Here is a 24,045-nt window from a genome sequence, read left to right on the forward strand (position 1 = left end):
GCCTCTAACTCAGAGGGATCCATCTGCCTTTGCCTGGGATTAAAGGCATTTGTTGTTACTGCCAGGCTACCTAAACAAACATCTAATCACTTCCATGAATATAACTTATGAAACATTCCATGTCCCAGAGAAACTCCACATGAATATAGACAATTTTAATGGTCAATGCCAAGGGCATTACTTTTTCTTCTGGAGTGAAATATAGGTTTTTTTTTTCCACTGAGTTTTAGAGAATCTACTTCGCTTTCATCCCATCACCTGCTAGGCTGTCATACTTGTATTTTTGTATTTACTGATGTACTCTTTCAGCAGCTCTTCCTGCAAATACTCCTGAGTAGGAGGAGACACACGATCTTGCATCTCATACCATATAGCTCCTAGTGTTCAAGTATTGAACAAACACTAGGTGCTAGAAAAGAAAATGCTTTCTATTAAAAACTTTTCAAGTATTAAAAAACCGAGACTCCTTTTGACTCTGCTGACTATATTCTTAGATCCATGTTAAAAAGCAGGTTACTTAGTATTTTAGTGACCATGTTTTATGTACTGTCATTTTTTAGGAGGACCTTCATGACAAAACATACCTCAGAGGAAAAATGCACTTTTTTTTTTTTTTTGGGTTTTTCGAGACAGGGTTTCTCTGTGTAGCCCTGGCTGTCCTGGAACTCACTTTGTAGACCAGGCTGGCCTTGAACTCAGAAATCCGCCTGTCTCTGCCTCCCAAGTGCTGGGATTAAAGGCGTGCACCACCACCACCCAGCCGAAAAATGTACTTTTAAGTAAAAGTGAGTACTCACAGTTAAAAAGTTCATTCATTTACTTAGTATGCACTATATATACTACATGGCAAAGTTATGTATGTAAGGGCCATGACTTATTCTGTTTTCAAAGAGCTTAGAGAAAACATGGAAAATAATGTTTAATGTAAGTTTCTTATTGGTATGCTTAAACTTGACTATATAATCCCACACTTTTGAGGCAGAGACAGGATTATCTCAAATTCTAGGCCAGCCTGGGATACATAGTGAGACCCTGCCTAAAAAATAAAAAAATTAGTGGCTCGAGTAGTTACAAAGAAGAGACCATGGAGATTATTTGACAAGGAAAGGTGCTTGCTATCCAATTCTGGAGCCAACATGAAAGTGGAAGAAGAGAATTGATTTCCAAAAATTGTGTTCTGAAGTCTACATGCATAGTGTGACCCCTCAGGAATGCTGATAAACACCCCAAAACCCTTCTAAGTAGGTAAAAGTGAGATTCTGTGTCCAAGAATTACAGTTCCAGATACTAGGGTAGCTGAAGTAAAAGAACTGCTCAAGCCTAAGAGTTGAAGGTTAGCCTGGGCCTGGACAACACTATGAATTCCATTTCTTAGAAAATAAAGCAAGTAAAAGAACATCACTGTTTAGGTGATGTTTACCAGGCATTGTATGTTGTGCTTGATATGAAAATGTAAGATATCTATAAATCCAACATTTGTTATTAATAACACCCTGTAGCAAAGATGAAGACTCTGATGCATATAGAGAGTGTAGACATGGTAGCAACTGGTCCATGGTCCCCTGCCTCCTACGGTGCTAGAGATCAAATCTGTGGCATTTTATACCTTAGACAGGCAGTTTTATCAATAGACCTTTCATCTCCAGTTAACAGTCTTAATAAAAGGTAGCACCATGGCTTGGTGGAAACAATGACAAGCATACCAGGCCTTCAAGGCAAAATGTGGATCATGATCAGGGATGTGCTTAGGAAGACTCCTCTGGTGACAGTGCCAGTATGTAACTACAAGTGCAAAACTACTGGAGTTAGGAAAGTAGCCGATACAAAGAGGTGTGAGGCACTGATTATGTTTAAATGAACAGATTTTTTTTTTTCTTGTTTCTTAGGATTTTTCATTTCCCTACATTGAAAGAATACTTTTTCCTCTTGGTCTTTATAGCATGTGTTGTTTTATCCTTTTTAACGTGCCTAGGTACAAAAAACAAACAAACATGTAATTCAAGACTAATCTGCACAATGATTTTTAAGCATTTCTAAAGACTTCAAACCCAATCTTTAAGAATTCTGTACTGAGGGTTCAACAATGCAACTACTAAATACATTCTGTGATGAAGAGTACTGTAGGAAAATTAGGAGGAACTGCCACACAAATGAATGTGATATATATTTGATGCTATTCAATGAACACGTAAGATGGTATACACAAACAAACAAACCCAGTGACTGCCTAAATTCATAGGTCAGTAGTCTTTGCTGTTTTCCTTTTTTTGTAGCTATCAGATATTAACGCACACACCCATTTTTAAAACCTTGCCTCAATACTTCAAGATTATGCAAACATTCATGCATTTAAACTCATTGCTACCCATTACACATAAATTAAAATGATTTCCCACAAATCTCTATTAGTGAATAAGTCTCTTTCTTTGGTGGTAGCATGTTTTTAAAATAGGGTCCTACTATTGTAAACTGAGCTGACCTTTAAGTGGCCATGTAATCTAGGCTGGCTTCAAACTAGCATCCTTCTCCTGCCTTTGCCTTCCAAAAGCTTGGATCACAGGCATTTGCTATCATGGCTGATTTATGAATACCCTTTAAAAATATGTATGTGTTATTAATATTGCCAAAATTTAACCTATGCTGAATATTAAGTATTTTCCTTTATCACAACTGTTAAGTCTACTATGACAAAAAACTGTTCTCTACTTATTTGTTATGACAACTACAGGGCTTTTGGTGTCTCTTTTACTTTTAAAGAATGACTTTAAGGTGGAAGTTGAATAAGCTTGAGACTGTAAGTTTGAATCATGAATACTCATATGAAAGGCCAAATATAGCTGCACTTTTGCTTGTAATTCCAGTGCTGGGGGTGGGAGCTTGCTGGCTGCCAGACTAATAGAGGTTCAGTGAAACAATGCTTCAAAACAACAGCATGAAAAACAAAATACCTGATCATGTCCTCTGATCTTCATGCATGTACATCCAAACATTTATATATGCTTACTACCTCTGTATTTACTTGTGTGAATAATTTGCAACGTCCAGCTTTCACTGTATCAGTATGCTGGTCTTTAGAGTTATAAAAATAAGATGTTGACAGTAAAAAAAAAAAATGTTATAAATTGACCGTTTCAGTCTCTCCTTTAAAGTGGCTTTTCCTAGCCTTGGCTGTCCCAGAACTCACTTTGTAGGTCAGGCTGGTTGCTGCCTCCCAAGTGCTAAGACTAAAGACCTGTGCTACCATTCGTTCGCTAGTTTGTTTTTAAAATTTATTTATTTGGGCTGGAGAGATGGCAGTGGTTAAGAGCACTGTCTACTTTTACAGAAGAACCAGGTTTAGTTGCCAACATCTACATGGCAGCCCAGAGCCATCTATAATTCTAGTTTCAGGAAATTTAATGCCCTCTTCTGAACTCCATGGGCACCAAGCAAACATGTGGTACACATATGTATAGTCAAGACACTCATACAAAAATTAAATCTAAAAATGTTGCCGGTTTTAATGTTTTTAATAGGTTGAATAAATCTAACTACGACTTTGCAATTCTATCCCTGAACTATGAAAATACCACCTATTGGCCTATCACCTTTAGGTTTAACATTTAATTCCTATTTAGTTTTTAAAAATATTTTATTTCGTGTGTGTTTGTGTGTATACATGCAGGCTATGTCATGCATTTGGAAGTCAAAGAATAACTTGATTTTCTCCTGTGGGTCCCAGGTTGTCAGGCCCCCACTGAGCCATCCCCTTGACCCTCTAAACTATAACTCTTAAGAAAGAAGTACATATAATTACTACAATTAACTTTATGGCGTTGATTCCTACTCCACCTTATGAGTAGCAAATGCCTACTACTTTTTCCTTTGAATATCTTTTGTGCTGGGCAGTGGTGGCACATGCCTTTAATCCCAGCACTTGGGGAGGCAGAGGCAGGCGGATTTCTGAGTTCAAAGCCAGCCTGGTCTACAGAGTGAGTTCCAGGACAGCCAGGGCTACACAGAGAAACCCTGTCTCCAAAAACCAAAAAAAAAAAAAAAAGAAAGAAAGAATATCTTTTGCAATTGAACAACTTTAATCTTCCTTCATTGAATTAAAAGGAATCACATTTTCCCCATTAGACCATTATTATACCTTTTTTTTTGGTCCTTGTCTATTTCAAGAAAAACCTTTACTACTGGAGCTACAATGCTTTCCCCCAGCTTACTCCTACTGGTTTTTAAATATACAAGCCTTGTTTTTGAAAGTTATTCTATTTCCTGTATAGTATATAATCAATACTAACACACCCCTTTTTGGTACAACAGAGCCTTGTAATGTTGCCTAGAATGGCCTCAAACTTGTATTTTCCTTTTTCAGCCTTTCCAGTACTAGAGTCTAGGCACATACAACATCTAGCAATACTGATATTTTGCCTTTTTAAAAATTGGCTAGAAACGTTCCCCACTCTATTTCTCCAAAATATTTCTGGAAAGACTAGCATAATATTCTAATTAGATAGCCATGTGGCTATTACAAGAAAAAAAACCTTCTAATCTCAGCACTTTGTTGCTATAATTGGGGGGAAGAATACCCTCACCAATAACTATGCATCATCTCTCAGCTATTCAAGCTTGGATTCCCTCCTCGTACCTGAGAGTCTTAGATTCCAGTGTTCTCCACTTTTTATTACTATTGTGAATAGGACGTATCTCTGTATTTGTCCATCTTAATGTTATAATGAAATGTTTATATACTGGTCCCAGCCAACTTTCTCAGCTTTTCTAGGACTCTAACTGTATTACTTGCATATGACGACAGCCACCCCTCTTTATTAGTACCTATACATCCTTTCCTTTTAGAAGAGGGAAGTATGTTTATAGCTAAAAATTCTAGAATGCCTTAAAAAATAAAACAGTGGAGCAACTTGAAAATTCACATATAAATTTTTAAATTTGGCAGTGTGTGGCATATGTGTGCAAATTTATATGTGGGTGGGAGTGCACAGCTACATGCAGAAGCCAGAGGACATTAGATGTCTTATACAACTGCTTCCACTTTGTACCTAGAAACAGTCTCCCACTGGATATGAACCTCACTATTTTGGCTAGCCAGCAAGCTCTGTTTCTGCTTCCCAATGTGGTAATTATAGGAATATGCATCCATGTCTGGCTTTTTTTTATATGGAATCTGTGAATTCAATTTGTTCAAATGTAGGTTCTTAGGCTTCCATAGAAAGGGTTCTTCCCCACTGAGCCATCTTCTAAGCTCTGATAGCTTACTTCTGTACCCCTCTGAGACAGGGTTTCTGGGTGTCGTCCTGGCTGCTCTAGAACTTGCTCTGTAAACCAGGTTAGTCTCCTTCCAGAGATCTGCTTGCCTCTGTCCTGCGTGCTGTAATTAAAGGCATACATCACCAAGCCCAGTTTGAGAGCTCATCTTAAAACTTAGTTTTTATAATAAATGTAGCTGGCAAATGTTTTAAGATAAATTCATTAAAAAATTATAAACATGACAATTCATTATCAAATTCATGAGTGGCTATGTTACATTGTTCTCTCCATTTTAAAACAATTACCAAGCCAACTTTATAGTTCTAAGAAAACTGGTCATATAATTATCCTTTGCCTTGAAGATTCAAGAAGATAAGGTAGAAGGTTCTGCCAGTTATCCACTAAAACTTATGTGAAATATCAAATGTATAAATGTGTATAAGCGAATGAGTGTGCATGCGCAAACACACACCAAGTATATGCACCAACAATTTTTAAAAATGTCAGTGTAAACTATTAAGATCATGTATATGAACACAGATCAAATAACAATTTCTATTACTCTTTCATCAGTTGGAGTTCTGGCTTTTAGAAAAACTGTCATATAGACTTACAACCACTAGTAAAGTATTTTTGCACCTAAATATTTGGTTTTTATATCTTGTATAATATCTAGAACTAGTGAGTTTAGGATTGTATTTTTAAAGCTCATGATGAACTGGAATATTGTTATGTCATATTTTACTAAAAAATCTTTTCTTACTACATTAACTCAAAGACAGCATGATCACAGAAACAAGAGTTAATACTATTTGAATTAAGATATTGGGTGTGGTGGTACATGCAGTTAGGAGAGTGAGGCAGGAAGATGGCAAGCTTGAAGCTTGCCAGGATTACATAGTGAATTTGCATTGGTAAAAGATCCAATCACATTATAATCTCCCAAGTAATTGAAAACTTTCCTTTTTAGAAGCCAATTTTCTTTTTAGAGCAATTTATCATATCCCTATTTCAAAGCCTAGTCTATCTAGCTGTTCTGTTCTATATTCCCATATGCCATAACTTAGCCACTAGTTTCATAGGAAAGCTAAGTGCATATTTTCAGCAAAGTACTTATTATTGCCTTCTAAGTTTTATTTTAAAAAATTTTAGATAAACTTAGAATCAAAATTTTTAAAGATGGCTCTAGAAAATCATAGAAGTAGAAAGAATATGGATGTGTACCAGTTATTCTTTCTATTATTCAATACAGAATTTCCTTTATGCTCAAATTTACAAAGTATTTCTCAATAATGGTTTGTATCACATATTCAAGTATAGCCATTCCCAGGTAGTTTCTTAATTTTGTTAAATTTGAGGATGACAAAAACCTGTCTTCATTCATATTCTTAAGTATTTAAGAGGTATTTACTTTTAACCAAAAATTTTATTCAACTGTTATTAGTTCTGAATTTTTCAGTTGATTATTAAAGCATTTCTAGGGATATATGCATGTTATTTACAAACGAACATCCTATCTCTTCCTTATGTCAATATATCTTATTTTTATTCAATTTTAGCTTTTAACATCCTTTGGCTTTTCTTTATGAGATAGCCTTACTATACAGCCCAGGCTGGCCTGAAAAGTAAGGTTTTTCCAAGTGGAAGAATTTATCACCTTTAGGTAGTTCATATGTGACAAGAAAGACCATTCTATGTAGAATGACAGCAGTAATTCAGATTATGGGTCTGATACTGAATTAAGCACTTAGTAAAATTATTCAGTTTCTTATTAGCCTTATGAATCAGGCATTTACAGATGAAATTCAGAGATATTTTGTAACATCACACAGGGTAGAGAACTAGTCCTTAAATACAGGTCTATTTAATTCTTTAATCTACTGTGTCAACAATATCTCCTCACTTTTTTTTTTTTACCAACTTTCCTCCATATTCTTGTAAACAAAACTCTTGAAACTCAACAAACAAAATAATTCCATACGATTCACACAACATTTTAGTGACAACTAGTGATTGACTTCTTTATGTAATGCTTTTTTTCAGTTTATACTGACGCTTGAAGGGCAAGGTGTTTTCTGACAATGTTTCTCACTGCTTGCTAGAGAGAAGAACAGAAATGTAATAAAAGTTGATGACTAATAGTCCATTCCACAGAGGTTATGTAGTAACAAAGACAATAACTCTCTGAGAGTGTGATAACCAGAACAAGTAGTCTGTTCTCCAAGATCAATTCTATATGTGTGCAACATACCCACCAGATAGAGTAAAGCACACATTGTAGTCTAACTCAGGTACTCTAATTATATTCTAAAAGCTGTCAGTAAACTGACACAGTTGAAAACTGCCTAAACATTTTTATTAAACTAAACCTGAATCTGTCTCATTAGGTGGACAGATTAAAATCTAGATGAAAGTAGAATTTTAATATAAAGCAATTACTTACAATATTCTTTTAAATTCAACAGAAGTTTAAAAACCCACAAACACCCCCACCCCACCCAAATAAACCAAAACAAAATTCTGAAGTATTTATTATGTTAGTGTAGCCTTAATTAGTTTTAGCAACTAATCTGTATTGGTAAATGTTGTTGCTGTTGTTTCCTATTGAGACAGGGTCTTGCTTTTTACCCCATACTGGCCTTGAACCTGCAGCAATCCTCTTGTCTTATTTTGTCTTCCAAGTACTAGGACTGTAAGTACCACCATACCCAGCTATGGCATTTTTTGATTACAAAATAGTCAGAAAACTGATCTGAATTTGAGTACCAGGGAGGATGTTTGATACCAGCCTAGATTAAACAGAAAAACCCTGTCTAATAAGTAAACAAATTGGCTAGCATAAGTTAGTATACCAATACTTTCAGCTAGAAGCCTGCAATATAACACCGTAAAAGACAATAGATCAGATCCTTTTTTCTCATAGCCATTTGGCTCATAGTCTTATGATTTAAAGTCATGTTATCTCAGAAATTTTATAGTTTATTTTCCTTTGAAAACAAAACAATAACGATTCCTCATTGATGTCATTATTTCCTGCCCCTTTAGCCAGGTCCCACCCAACAAGCCACTTAACATTTCCAATTGTTCCCCTGAACATTAGCGTTCCACCACTTTCTACTGTCTCCCCTTATAAATACAAATAAATATTTCCTAAACTTACTACGTTAAACGTATCTAACCTTTTTTATAACCATTTCTGGTGTTATCTGTATACTGTCTAGTTCCTTCTTTGTCGTCCTGGGAAAACTGATCCCTGACTCGAGATCTCTCTCTTCCTCTGTAAAGACAGATGTAAATTAACTATTTAGAGAAAACACTATTTCTTTTTATATCAGAGAACCAACACTGAAAATTTTACTGTGAACCTCAAATGATGACTGTTCATGTCAAATTTAGAAAAGGATCAGATACGTACCTGCATTATCTTTACAGATACTAGAAGAATTACTATTCTCATTACTTTGGTATAGGTGCTGTGTTCTAGTCTCTTGGGGCACAGATGATGTCTGAGTCATCCCTTCTTCCAAGGCTTGCTTTATCCAGCGCTATAATGGCGGGGGAGGGAATGCATAGAATTTTCAATAACCATTTAAAAGACACTTATTTTCAGTGCACTAACCAAATCATTACACATTAACTGGTGAGAAATACAGTACAAATACATTCACACAGTTTCATAGTGGTTCTGGGCAGTGTCCTGCCCATGCAACCAAAGTTGTCTTTGACTGCTCTTTCCTTTCTTTTTAATTAAGACTAATTTCGAAATAGCCTCATGTAACCTAGGCTGGCCTCAAACATCCTAAGTAGCTAAAGATGACCCTGAACATCTGATGCTTCTGCTCCACCTTCCGGGCTAGGATTATAGGCTTCTATCACAATCCCAAGTGTATGTCTGTGGTGACAGGGACTGGACCAAGGGAGGACCCTACCAACCAAGTTACACTGCCCAGTCAAGTCAGTTTTTTCTATTAGGCAAAACTCCAACAGCTGTGGAATTCTATCAACCAATAAAAAAAATAACCAACTTTCCACACTGCTCAGGATAGTATAATTGTTAAAGATAGGCTGACAGTTTAAAAGGTCTTTAGTGATAATCTGTATGAGCTTCTTTTTCCCTGTCAAATTGTTTGTACAAATTATGCCCCAGGAACTGCAAATCACTGAGCAGGGACAGGGGGGGTGGAGGTGGGGGGGGAAGAGGTTCTGAAAAAATAAAGTAGAAGAAGTTTTTCAAGAATTCTTACCACTTACTTTTTTCAGTAGCTAATATGTAATTTATCAGGATGAGAAATAAGAAAGCTTACAAAATTACAAAGTAAGATTAGGTATTAGGTATAAAAGAAAATTTATTATCCGTGATTTTATTTATTTATTTATTTATTTATTTATTTATTTATTTATTTATTTATGGTTTTTCAAGACAGGGTTTCTCTGTGTAGTCCTGGCTGTCCTGGAACTCACTCTGTAGACCAGGCTAGCCTCGAACTCTCGAACTCAGAAATCCGCCTGCCTCTGCCTCCCAAGTGCTGGGATTAAAGGCATGCGCCACCACCGCCTGGCCCGATTTTATTTTTTCAAGATACAGTTATAAGTTGCTCACCATTCTGTGGCTCTCCTGTCCTTGACATAAGACAGATCTAATTTTAATAAACACTAATTTCAGCCAGACTGTCTCCAAATAGGAAAAGGTGAACTAGTATAATTTTATACTTTTAGAGAACATAACCTAAGTCAGTAAATATAATCTTCAGCAGAGCAGTTCTAGAAGATCTGTGGCCTGTGGTTAATTAGAACCTGGGAAAACTCCAAGGAAATTGTACTATGAAAATTCTCTATTGTGTAAGTATCTTTGTGGTTTACTAAATTGAAGGAAAAAAGTAAACAGAGGTAAGTGAATGGGTATGTGTATATGTGTGTATAAAATAAAAGATATTCAGAATCACATTAACATTCTAGAACACGACAAGATGTCTAAAAAGCCAAGACCAATGCTCTCTTACAGAGTCCCAACACACAGGTTATCAGAAGCACAGATCCTTAGAATGGACAGGAGTCAGCTTGGTCTAAAGCCCTTTTTCATAGATAGGGGCTACTAGCCTGGGAGGACAAGTGAAAAATCCTTTGTCATGAATATTAAAGTTTTAAAATTTATATTATATACAGGTTATTTTATACTTATTTTTCCATTCAGAGCAGAAGACAGAAACTTAAATTTTTAGATTCCTATATTTTCCTCAAAAAAAAAAGAAAGGAAAAAAAGAGAAAACATTATGGAAAAATATTTTTCAGTGTAGGAAAAGTCATATCAGAGTTTACATTCTAGATCTTAAGACTAGAAAAAAGGAGAGCTTATATAAAACCAAATGGGACATTGAGAAATAAGGTGTCGCCAGTGTTGTCTATAAGGCTAAACAGAGTCAAACCAAGTAACCCTTTCTTCAGTGTCCTCTTGTTGATTTTTTTTAAACAATATTTAGGATTCATAAAGGAACACGACCATTTCTTCCTATTCTGTTCACCTACGCAAATTCTATTTAGAATAACTGAAGTCTTAAAACAATTCTGTTTTCTGTAAAGTATACTGAAGTGAAAAGCTTTTTAGGAGGCCCAAAGGCAGGTGAGGCATGTTTGAAAAGGAGAGAGAACAATGAAATAACTAAGCTTTGGAATGTAAAGACCTAGTTTGAAACCTGCTCTCCCAATTACTAGAGATGCCTTACTTTGGGTAAATTTCTGAACTCAATTCTGTATGGAGACAAAAAGACTGGGTTTATTGTAGCCAATGATCTCAAATATGCAAAGAAACCTTGTAGCATAGCACTGCAAACACTCCAAACTTTCAACTTCTTTTCTCAATGATTCAGTGACTCTGAATATATATCTATTTTATATATACTCGTTCATTTATCTATGATTACTCACCTCTCTCCTGCTAATTTTAACAGTATGTTTATGGTTAAAGGAACAAATTATAACAAAACTTCAAAGGAAAATAAAATAAAACAACAATGCAAACCATAGTAATTTTCTAAGGAATCTTGGATATAAAATATTCTTTACATATGTCCAACTGACTTTACACAGAACAAAGAGGGACACTGACTAAAGGTTCACATGTTTATTATAAAACAAAACAGAACTGGAGAGATGGCTCAGCGGTTAAGAGCACTAATTGTTCTTCCAGAGGTTCTGAGTTCAATTCCCAGCAAACACATGATACCTCATAACTATCTATAATGAGATCTGGCGCCCTCTTCTGGCATCCAGGCATATATGTTGGGAGAACACTGTACATAATAATAAATCTTAAAAAAAAGTTTAGTTTACCCTGCCCAGAAAATGTTTATGTTGTAGAATCTAGTCTGTTTTTTTCCCAAGAAATATTAAAGCAGCAATTTAAATTGAATTTCAATGTAAATAAGGGTTTTAGGAAGGGAAGGTGGTCTTATGAGGCTGGCCTGAAAATTCTGATCCTTCTGCTTCCACCTCTCCTAAGGGGTAGGACCACAAATCTGCACCACAGCCACTCCCAGTTTTATAAGGTGGACCACCATTGGGAATGATATGTAAACATTCTTCCAACTGAGCCACATCACTGGCTATAATAAAAAATTTGAAGATTAATTTTAATGAAGCAGCCTTACTATAAAAGTCTCTAAAAACAGTGAGTGATATAGAGCTGAAGATACAGCCCAGTGGTTAAAGTGCTTATCCAGCTTGTAGAAGAATCATGGCTGGCTGGATACCTAGCCCTGCTTTAAAAAAAGGTGTGAGAGACAACTAAGGATGAGATTGGTCACAGAGTCTTGGATAATGCAATATGGAGTTCAGTAAAATTCAATTTCTTTCCATGTGTTGTCAATGGAGATACTACAGATATAAATGCCAAGTGTTGTGGTTTATGCCTTTAATCCCAGCATTCAAGAGATAGAGGCAGGCAGTCTATTCTACACAGATTTATAGACAAGCCAGGATTATTTTGATACTTCAAAAGTAAGTAAGTAAGTAAGTAAGCAAGCAAACAAACAAGCAAAATACAAAACACAGTCAGATAAGAGGAACTCAATCAAAGACAGCTGGTGAGAACACTTAGTAAGTAAAAATGTTAGTTGCAAAGCCTGATGATGTCAATTTGATATAAAGGTGGGAGACAACGGACGCCAGACTTATTCTCTGACATCCCCATGAGACCCATCCCTTCTATACTTAGTAATGAAACAACAAAAACAAAAGCTCAAACAAGTAGATTACCTATGCAGGTTATAGTTTTTTTTTTTTTTTTTTTTTTGGTTTTTCGAGACAGGGTTTCCCTGTATAGCCCTGGCTATCCTGGAACTCACTCTGTAGACCAGGCTGGCCTCGAACTCAGAAATCCACCTGCCTCTGCCTCCCAAGTGCTGGGATTAAAGGCGTGCGCCACCACCGCCCGGCGCAGGTTATAGTTTTAAACAAGTTTGTTTGCTTGGATCTCTGCTAGTTTGAAAAGAAACAAACAAACAAACAAACAAACAAAAAGATTGCAATCTTGCATAATTACCAATAAGGCATTTCAAATGTTAGTCCATATTATTATTTAAAACAACCTTTATATTAATCTCTACTAAATTATCATCAATCTTTCCTTTAAAAAAAAGATTAATTTTATTTTCTATGTGATTATTTTGTGTGTGTGTGTGTGTGTGTGTGCTTGATTCTTCATGCAGGTCAGAAGAAGGAATCAAATCTTCTGGAACTGGGATTACAGTTGTGAACCACCACGTGAGTGCTAGGAACCAAATCTGGGTCTTCTGCAAGAGCAGCAAGTGCTCGTAACTGATGAGACATCTCTCCAAAGTCCCCAGTAACTCTTCTTAAGAAACCAGAACTCTTCTTTACAACCTGATTTTACTACCTCAATAAAAACACTGACTGCTTGTCCAGAGATCCCAAGTTCAAATCTCAGCAACCACATGGTGGCTCACATCCATCTGTAATGGAATCTGATGCCCTCTTTTGGTGTGTCTGAAGACAGCTACAGTGTATTCATATACATAAAATAAATAATTCTTTTTTTTTTTTAAAAAAGTTCCTTTTTTAGCATATACCAACTGTATGTATAACAGGTCTCATACTTTTCTATATACACACATAGTGTATTTTGACTATACTTACACCCTTTCCATTCTTTCTTATTCTTTTCCCATCCACACTAATCTTCCTTTTTTGTAACTAATATGACTCTACTTTCTTATTTATTTTTAAACCTAATAAGCATAATTTAGGGTTGTTTACAGGAGCATCTTACCAGTGCCTCTTACCACTGAAGAACTTATCTATCCCTCCCCTAATAAACCAAGTACATAGCCTTGGAGAGAGACAGGGTCCTTCTTTTCAAATTTTTAACACTCCTCAAAAAAGCAGTTAGGATTCTGCTATTACTTAAAAAATATTACATCTTTAAGAAATCATTATTTTGTAGGGAGTTTGTGTGGATGTTAGAGGACAACTGTATAAACAGGTCTTCTCCTTCCACTTTTACTTGAGTCTAGGGATGGAATTCAAGTGTTTGCCTACTTAGCCAACAAATTAGCTTCCCGTTTTACTCTAACTGAAGAAATGAACAGTTCTGTAGGTAGATGAAGTCTGTTTTGCCATTCTAGGTTTAGGGAGTGCTATCACTAACATAGCCAGTAAATCATGTTTTGTTTTGGATTTTTAGGTGAGATTTTGCACCAGGCAGTGGTGACACATGCCTTTAACCCCGGCACTTGGGAGGCAGAGGCAGGCTGATTTCTGAGTTCAAGGCCAGCCTGGTCTACAGAGTGAGTTCCAGGACAGCCAGGGCTATACAGAGAAACCCTGTCTGGAAAAAAAAGGTGAGATTTTGCAGCCCAGGCTGGTAACACAATACCCTTGTCTTGGCCTTCTGAATGATTTAACAGCAGGCACGCATGACTATCACACCCGATTATCATGGATAATAGTGTTTTTGTACAACAAACTGTTTTCCTTTTCCAATAAACATTTTAAGACCCGAGAAAAGCTAAGTTAGTGGTATAAGTGATTTCCCTGGAGACCCAACTCCGTTTCAGTACCTAGACAAAATTCCTATAGTGCTCAGATTTTCAAAAACTTTCTATTGTTGTTACTTATGTCACCAAGTTACTTACGTTACTTAATCATCCAAAATCCCTTTGACAAGGACTTTGTGGTCAAATTTCTCAGAAAATCTTCTACTTGGGAGTTTTCCCCATATAAACCAAGTGAGTGCATTACTTTGTAGGATGTGCCATTTAGGCTTCTGCAGTATACTAGTGACTCAGCAGCACTGCCTTTCCCTTATGCAGATTTCTGTTTCCTTGCCCCCCCCTCCATATTCCATGCCATTCTGTTGATCCTCCATATTCCCGTCCCCAAGAAATAACTTATATTCTTGGGGAAAGAAAAAAAAATATTTTAGGTTTGGAGGAACCAGGGAAGACCTGCCTGGAGTTGGAGACTTCATCACATCAAATAAGCTACATGCAACATCCTCATGTGTGTGATGCCAGTGGAAGAGGGCAATGACAAACACTGAGGGTGGCAGCCTGAATCCAAATCTAGGGATCAGAAAAAAAAGGGTGTTTCAGGGAAAAGAACCCTACCTAAAGGAAGAGCTAGTCAACTGTGTCCTGTTTTTCTGAAAACATTGAAAAGTATTACAGGCTTAAAGAACAATCTATTCCCAAGACACCCTTGGAACATATGTACAAACGTGGGAATTAATAAAGTACATTCCCAAACAATTACCAAACACTACTGGTGCTAGACCCAAAACAGTAACAATGAGAGAGCCCCAGAAAGGCAGGGAACGAGTAGTCTAACCCATTGTTACTGACCAACAATAATTATAATAATTATGTCTAAATTCTTTTAAGAAGTAATAGTTATTGATTACTTAGTTACAATCTTATCTGTTTTTATGAATATAACTGTTCTCTAATTATTTGGGGCCCAACGTCACACAATAGTCACCAATAACCACACTAACCAGTATCACAAAGTCATATACAAAATGATCCATCCCATGAACTGCTTTGTGCTCCTCCAACCTCATCAAGTCTCTACGTATAGCCAGGTAAATAGTCACAAGTTTGAGCACCAAAAATACAGCATACATTCCAACTTCACCATACTGGCTCCTAAAGAGTTTATTTCCCTGTTTAACAACACAATATAAACTCACAAAGTTATCTAGAGATTCATGAGTTATCTAGACAACTACACCAAATATGCTACAACTATACGCATCCTACAGTATTAAATACACTTTCATTTATGGGCAGGTACACACAGACAGACAGACATGTGCGCGCGCACACACACACACACACACACACACACACACACACACACACACAGAAAGAGAGACAGAGACAAAGACAGAGAGAGACACCGAGAGCCCGAGCGAGACCTACCTTCTTACAAGAGCTGAATGTGCCATCAGGCAGAAGGGGCCTTCGACGCCTCTCGGGCATAAAGGGTGAGCCAAAGCGAATGTAGTGTTTGGGGGTGGTACAAATTAATGGGGAATGAATAAGACCCGGTAGCATGTTCAGGGTTGTTGCCAATACAGTTGGGTCAGTGGTGATACGCAAAGGACACTCAACAGGGCATTCTTGCTTCTCTGCCTTGTCATTTAACCATTCTGTAACTAGATACTAAAGATTTAAAAAACAAAACAAAAACTATTAGTTACCACTGCATTTGTAATTGCTGCCAGAAGCAATAGTGAAGCCCACAAATCAAACCTCAACTAAACACTAGAACAGATGCAGCAACCAGAGTGAGGATGAGTTGAGCATTCAGAGTGTAAGGGTATCTTTCCTTTACCTTTTTCATGCTCACAAAGAATACTGTTTTATCAGTGATTTAAGTTCTATCTAAAATCAAGTGAACAAAGCTAAGTAGGATGGTTTCAGCTTTCAGCATAAACAACATTTATCTAGAATATTCAATCTAATAATTCTAAGATTATTTCTTCCCTGGGGATAATAAGCCCTCTTGCTTTACCATATGAAATTTGTATGTCGCTTACCTTTTTGGTTTTGGGGTATTTAGATGCAGCACGGTTGACATGGGATCCAGTAATTGATACCACAGCTGGGTCAGACCCTGTTAACTGTCTGTTCTCCCCTGAACTGTCTATATTTCCAGCTTCAGGAGGAGTTACTAAGTTGTTACTTCCTCCTTCTTCCAAGGCAGCTTGTGATAGCTCTGCCTGTTGTGCATTGGCCTGCTTCTGGCGCTTTAGTCTTTGGGCTGAACTGGTCCGGTACCGAGAAATTCTACTTTTCGGTCGGGGTCTAGAAGGCTTAGCTGGAGGTGGTTTGGGGATTGGCTTTTCTGCAGCTACATCCTGTAACAATATCAAGGTCAAATGTTTACTATAAATTTCTCTTCTCCTTAGCAGACAGAATCTCCCAGATTGGCCTCTAGCTTACAATCTCTTGCCTTAGCTTGCTGAGTACTAGGGTTAGACAAGGTACCTCTCACCCAGCATCGAAAATGTCTTACCTGTTTCTTATTTAGTTTTCTATCTATTTAAAGCATTCTAAATGATAATGGTGGGGGAAAAAGTATTTATTGTTACTTTCAATTAATCCTTAAGACTGGAAAGATAAATCACCAATTAACACCACTTGATGCTCTTACAGCAAAGAACTGGGTTCAGTTCTTAGTGGCCACAAACTCTCCTAACTAGAGTTTTAGTTTTAGATGAGGATCCAATCCCATCTTCCAGCCTCTGTGGGTACCAGGCACATACATGGTGCATGTACATACATGTAACTGTTTACATGTAAATATAAAAATAAATCTGAACTGGGCATGTATCACATATCTTTAATCTCAGCACTCAGGAGACAGAGACAGATGCAGACAGATCTGTGTGAATTTAAGGCCAGTCTGGTCTACAAAGCAAGTTTCAAGCCAGCCAAGACTATATATATATATAGGAAGACCTTGTCACACAACAACAAAAGAAATTTTTTTAAAATGTAATCTTTAAGTACAAAATTTTATAGATTTTATTACCTATAAATAGACCATAGACAAACATCTAGCTTAGTTAATTCTACTTCTAATAAGCAACTATAAAATAGGTCAAAAGTCAGTTGAAGCTAGATAGCTAATATTAAGGTTCATAATACATACATATTAACACATAATATTAATATTATGTACCCAAGCTATTCAGAGAATCCGTGAGATAAACCCAAAGATTTAGTTTTTTAGGGATGAAGACTGAGCTAGGTAAAGCCTTCTTCATGTTCAGTATGCTTTCGACCAAACAAAAGGATTCTATGAACTTATCACAGTGCTTATCTGGGAGACACTTAAAGTGCTAAGGGACTTTGTTATTCAAATGTTGACTTCACCTGTCTCTCTGCATCCCACAAATCAGCTGCTGAGATCAAAATAACTTAGCTTATTCTGATACAGAGCAATGAAAATACTAACTTCTACTATTCTAAAAAAGGCAACTGACAAACTAGTGAACACAAGAAGTTGTTTTCCCTCTTACCCCAGCATGGGACGACCTCCGAGTATTCACACCAGTGCTCTGTGGGGTGCTTGGGATGGCAACATTTGAAACAGAGTTGCTAACTTCAGACTCAGGGGCTGTGGTTTTTGTCTCTTCTCCAACTACCAGCTCTGAACTGCTAGTAGTAATCTCTATGTCTGAGTTGCTCTGTTCTACAGACTGATCCCGCCGTTTCTTTCTCTTCTCTAAAGTTTCAAAAGCATGCATGATGGCTTCAACCTTCCTGTCTTCCCGAGTCTGGGGTGGGAGGGGGGGGAATAAGAGTTATTAAAACAACAACAACAACAACAAAGCATCGATCAGAAGCTATTTCAGAATTTATTCAAAGTATTATTAAGATAGCATATTCATCACTAAACTTTAAGACAAAAAAATTTTAAAACTGTTTTAAATATAGAAAACAGTTGTAAAAGAAAGTAAATTCAAAACCAAAATGTTTAAAATTAGGTGAGCTACCTCAACACATTTTAGTGCATAAAGCAACTACAACTAATCTCTGTCCTACTTTCAGAGCTCAAAACCAAAGTAAACTGTCTTTAACTTTTCCTAAGAACAAACAAACACAATTAGCAAATGTCTTTAATCAATCTGACAACAAAATTATTACAGTATGGATATGCAATGTGCCCCAAAGGCTCATGTTCAGTTAAAGGCTTGGAGGAACTACTGGGAGGTTGTAGAGACCCCAGGAACTGCACCTTCTTGGAGGAAGCAAGCTACTGGGGGCCATGGAAGAGTATACTTTATCTTTGGCCCCCTGACTTTTTTTCCTCTTAGCTTCCTGGTAGTGAAAGGTAAGTAGGTTTTCTTTTAGGGGACTCCTATTCCTATTTCTATTTGCTCCCAAAGCAATGAAGCCAACAGACCTGGACCTGTGAAACGTGAACATGGGTAAACTCAGCCTCCTTCAAGTTCTTTTTCTTAGGCATTTCTGTCATTTTCTCTTCCTATTCTCCCAGTAATTTGGGATCGAACTCAAGACCTTGTGCTTGCTGTACAACTGTGCTATCAGCAGCTCTACTTGATTTTAGTTTTTAAATAAATAAAAAACAAAACAAAAGAAAACACAAAAGAAAGCAAGAAAACTAATCCAACAAACTTTGGTCTTCATCACCAAGTTTTAGGGAAATCCAATTGTTAGAAGGAAATATCTTAAAGCTACTAACAGATAGTTATCATAAACTACTGTGAGCATGCCTACATGTAGAAAAATAAAAACTATAATGAAATGTACTTAATGGTAAAATCTTAGGAAAAGTGCAGAGACATTTACTGGATGGTACTTACCCTCCTGCTATGAGCTGAGTTCTCCGGGTCATCTGTAGCCTCTTCTTTTTCTTCTTCTGGTTTTTCTTCTGGATTGTCAACTTCCTTTAAGACAGAAGCACTATTAGATCGTATTCAAACTCTGAACAGCATCAACCTGCTTTACTCTGGCATCACTACCTCCCCACTCCTTTCTATGCTGGGAAGTAAGTCCAGGTCCTTATGTATGCTAAGCAGCTGGTCTATGAGTCAAAGAATGCTTTATTTTTGTTTGTATGCTTCTTGAGACAGGGAATTACTATATTGCCTAAGCTAGCCTCAAATTCATAATCACCCAGCCCTAGGCTTACAGATGTTGGAACTGTATGTGTGTATCACCATACTAGGCCCTAAAAGGATGGTTTTTTGATATTATTATTTTTCTTTCTGAATCAGATCTCATATTTTTTTTTTCCTCTCTCCCTTCCTTCCTATTCTGACAAGGTTTCTTTGTGCACAGCCCAGACTGTTCTAGAACTCACAGTGATCCTCCTGCCTCTGTCTCCTGAATACTGGAGTAGTGTGCCACTAAACCCAGGCTTTGCTCATGGTTCTGAATATTATAAACTGAAAAGAAAATCTGAATAAGCATACTAATGTTGATGTTTGTAAATAGTAGTAAATGTTTAAGTGCAGCTCTCTAAAACAACACATGGGATCAGACCACCCTGAGTTAGCCAGGGAGAGTACCTCATGCTCACTGGATACAGTTACTTTTTCTGGAACTTCTTGTGGTTGTGGGTCATGATTCTCTTCTGGAACCTCATTTTGCTGCTCCATCTCCAGCTCTTTCCGCCGTGCTTTTCTACGTCTAGTCTCTGCTCCAATGGTGGGAAAGCTAGGAGGAGGTGGGAGTGGCAATTCTGCAGCATTGGGATTTCTTTTCTGTATAGGGCAATTCCGGTTTCCCTTGTGACAAGCACAGTCCACTTTGTAATTACTATGCCAAAGAAACAACCAAAAGCATCTCAGTATTTTTGAAAACAGAATTATTATGGCATATTAACTATTCATTTTATTGAAACATTGGTATAATAATTCCCTCTGATGTTACTGATGAATAAATTAGAATTGGTATGACACTTTCAAAAACTATTCAGTTTTTCTTTATATCTCTACCTATAACCTATGCACAGAATTAGAAAGAAAACAAACCTCTACTAAATCAATTCTCCCTACTGCTTTTATTTTTCTTTCAGAGACAGGGTCTGGTTGGCCTGGAATGCCTTATGTAGACCAAAGTGACCTCAACCTCAAACAGATCCACATGCTTCTGCCTCCTATGTGCTAGGATCACAAAGATTCCAGGCAAAAAATACATTATTTGTTAAGAAAGAAAGAAAGAAGGAAGGAAGAAAGAGAGAGAGAAAGAGGGAGAGGGAAAGGAAGGAAGGAAGGAAGGAAGGAAGGAAGGAAGGAAGGAAGGAAGAAAGAAAAAAGATAAAGCAAAAGGTGGGTGACAACAAAAATTGAAAACAAATTCAAAATCTTAATAAGGCCATCCATGGTGGTAAAAATTTTTGCGGTCTTACCAGTTGCTATATTCATAATCAAATGCAATGGTGACTTCAGCATCCTTGGTGATAGCAGACACAGCATAGATACACAGGTGAATCATCCCATCTGCAATCATGTGTCTCACCTGTATGGACAAGACATGATTATGTTTACCTTCAAAACCAAAACCAACTTTTTCATAAATGGGAAAAGCTTGACCCAAATAATTTCTGCCTATTTTGAGAAGTCTGTTATTTTATTTACCCTCTATCATTTCCTGATAGTACACTAACGAACAATCTATTAGACTTCCTTAAAATTCTTCTGCCATTTACTGTGAATTCATCAATTTTGGAAACATTTAGAAATTTTCACAACTCTGTTTCCCACAACAGCAAAGACAAATGGAACTAAACGACAACTACTACCACATGGCATTTTTTTCCAGTCCAATTTATAGACTTCTTATCCAGTCTGTTTTCTTAGTTTTCTTACTAACTTGCCTTTTTTCATTTCTGTCCACTCTAAAGAAAACCTATTTCTTGTCTTTATTCCATCTCCATATGGCACCACACTTCTGGTTTTTCATCTCTGCATTTAAAAATCATACGACTATTAGCTACAGACCTTTATCTGGGTGAAGTTTTCAGATTGTTTCTTCAGTAAACGTGTCCTTTGGTGCTTCCATTGAAAGGGAAGTTGCTAAAGATAGCTTACCTCTGCATTTGGTGTACATGATCTTCTGATGAACCGAGCATCATTACCGAAAGTACGAGCATCGACACACATCTCTACACCATTGAATTTTGAGTAGAAGAGCACAAAGGGATATGGTCTAGGGATATAATTAAAATTCCTGTAATTCTCAACACAAACAAAAGAGCCACCCCACGACTACAAAATGTGATGCATATGCTGACTGCAAGATCTAAGCTAGCAAACACCAAGACTTATCTGCTTTTCATTAATGAATAAGCACAAAGTAAGGAATGCTGGGCTTGGAAAGGAGTCATCACCAGTGAACACACTAAGTGTTTTGTAGATTTATTTGCTCTTTTGTACCAATAGCAAACAGACATGAGCTTATTTGAAGACTGGTCAGCCAGAACCATGTAAGCCCTCAATGCTCAATAAATGACATTCTTACTTTTTGAAGAAATGCCCATTGACCTCAAATTGTTGTCGTAACATGACTTTCCCACGATATTCTATTATAAGAGTGTCCAAAGCCAAATCTCTTGCAGCCCTCAGGATTTTCCGGTGCTTTTGAACACGGGTGACTCTTCCCAGCTGTAACTGAATAAAAACAGAGTGTTAACTTTTAAGAATAGCAATAGCACTGTGGTAAACATTTACAGTGTTTTATAACGGTTAAGAAGGTACCAATACTTTCTTTCAGGTTTTATCAGTGTACTATGTAGGCTGGAGGTCAGAAAATTTTCTTTTTGACATAAGCTCAATTTTCCCAGGAAACACGTTCTGACTAGTGGTCCCAGAGAAAGTAAGATCAAACAAAAACTTAAGATATCAGTGGAGCTGTGTCTACTTTATGACTATATAGGTTTCTGTAAATCTTTTGTAATTCCTCATTTCTCAAATGTGAGTCTAGGCCGAGTGGTGGTGGTGCACGTCTTTAATCCCAGCACTTGAGAGGCAGAGGCAGGTGGATTTCTGAGTTCGAGGCCAGCCTGGTCTACAGAGTGAGTTCCAGGACAGCCAGGACTATACAGAGAAACCCTGTCTCAACCTCCCCCCCCAAAACAAAAACAAAAACAAAAACAAAAAACGAGAGTCTAGACAGTTTAGTTACTATAACCTGATTTTGGTCAAAGATGATAAGCAGGAAGGTAGTTCATTTGTTATTTGGTAAGGAATAATAATTTTGTTCCATTCTGGTTCTTCTGGTATTAAAGTAATTTCAATCCCTTAGTGCCTTTAATGCTTTAGTTCTTACCTGCATTTGGGAACCAATTACTGTATTATTACAGGCCAGTTCAGTTTTATTAATAGTGTCTAAAATAGCAGGTTTGCCCACAAATTCCTTGTTAGAATGGAGATGCTGCTCAAGAGCATTCTGTACATCTGCACTGTACTGATTAGTGAAAGCTTCTTCATACTGATCAGTCCATAGTCTTATCCGATTTTCCCAGCCCTCAGTGGTATTTTCATCTAAATTCTGTGCTTCAGAGGGAGAATTCTGTAGAAAACAAAGATCAAGTGAATTAGTAAGAGACCATTCATGAACATGGTGTGTGGGGGGGGGGGGGGGCACGCCAGGATAAGCAAGATACTTGTTTTTACTTGACAGTTGGTGTAGTGTTAAGAGCAATGGACTGAAATTAGGGGTTTGGGCTTCTATTATCAATGAACTGTGAGGTCTTGGACACCTTCAAATGAGAAAATCATCTGCTTGTTTATAACGTGAGAACTTAATCTAGTCAGTATCATCAAAAAAAAAAAAAAAACAAAAAAACAAAAAAACAAACTATCAAGATTGACATCAAATTCCTTAGGGGGGAAAATCATAAAAAGACAAAAAAGAATTTTAAGTTGTCATAGTGCATAAAATTTCAAAAGAGATTAATATTCATTTGTGTTAGTATAACAGTACTAATGGTTTGTATTTGTATTAGGAGAGTGAGTCACCTATTTGTTTTTGAGACACCTATTATTTCTAATAGCACTACCTAGTTCATGATGTTACCACTCACAGGGAAAGTTATCATTTGGAACCATTATCAAATACACTTTGAATAATGTTTCATCATTCTATGTAAATTACCACACAGAATTACTTATTCAAATATACTGAAGAAACACTGTTTTATTTTTAACATTTATTTTACTGGTATGCTTGTGCCACAGAGGACAGCTTGTGGGAATTAATTCTCTCTTCCCACCACAAGTGTCCCAGGGAATCACACTCAAGCTGTCAGGCTTGGTGGCAACTTCCGTTACCTGTTCTCTCATGTTTTGTTGACCCAAAACCCTGGCTAAGAGTTGTGTCTTATAGGAAAGCTCTTGATTTTGAGATTAAAAATCCAAATGGTATTTTCTATTTATTCCCATAGTTACTACCTGCATTTTTATGAAAGTTCTCACTAATTCTAAGGACAAAGTTTATAAGCCAACTAAAAAATTATAAGATAATTAAAGTAAAACTTTTTTCCCCTAAATTTTAACATATCTACAAGGCTGTGTTGAAACTGTAAGCAAAATGAAAGTGCGTATAAACTTCTCTGAGAAAAACAGATTTCAAAGGAATCTAAAGGTTTCAAAATTGGAGCTAGTTACAGTATTAGTTGATAGGGGGGAAAAAAAAGAGGGCCTTACAGGTAGGCCCCAAATTCTATATAAGGTCCTTCTTAGTAAATGAGATAAAATGAAATGAGCAGTTAAAAATACACATAGCAACTTGTTGATCTATC

At 36.8% G+C, this 24,045-nt stretch overlaps 1 protein-coding gene across 7 annotated transcripts in view; it reads right to left on the reverse strand.

Moving 5' to 3' along the window:
• Window positions 1–24,045, reverse strand: part of Setd5 (SET domain containing 5) — a 77,804-nt gene that overhangs the window by 14,956 nt on the left and 38,803 nt on the right. For all 7 annotated transcript variants that reach the window (XM_028788606.1, XM_028788607.1, XM_028788605.1 and 4 more), the window contains 10 exons: window positions 22,572–22,814; window positions 21,765–21,913; window positions 21,335–21,452; window positions 20,653–20,762; window positions 19,811–20,060; window positions 19,103–19,186; window positions 17,795–18,052; window positions 16,307–16,627; window positions 15,687–15,929; window positions 8,666–8,795 (listed from right to left, as the gene is read on the reverse strand). In XM_028788606.1, coding sequence (XP_028644439.1) covers window positions 8,666–8,795; window positions 15,687–15,929; window positions 16,307–16,627; window positions 17,795–18,052; window positions 19,103–19,186; window positions 19,811–20,060; window positions 20,653–20,762; window positions 21,335–21,452; window positions 21,765–21,913; window positions 22,572–22,814 — 1,906 coding nt within the window. The remainder of the gene's footprint in view (window positions 1–8,665; window positions 8,796–15,686; window positions 15,930–16,306; window positions 16,628–17,794; window positions 18,053–19,102; window positions 19,187–19,810; window positions 20,061–20,652; window positions 20,763–21,334; window positions 21,453–21,764; window positions 21,914–22,571; window positions 22,815–24,045) is intronic.

The sequence above is a fragment of the Grammomys surdaster genome, unplaced genomic scaffold, assembly GCF_004785775.1.
Source record: "Grammomys surdaster isolate TR1022 unplaced genomic scaffold, NIH_TR_1.0 125756, whole genome shotgun sequence".
In the NCBI taxonomy this organism is placed as follows: Eukaryota; Metazoa; Chordata; class Mammalia; order Rodentia; family Muridae; genus Grammomys; species Grammomys surdaster.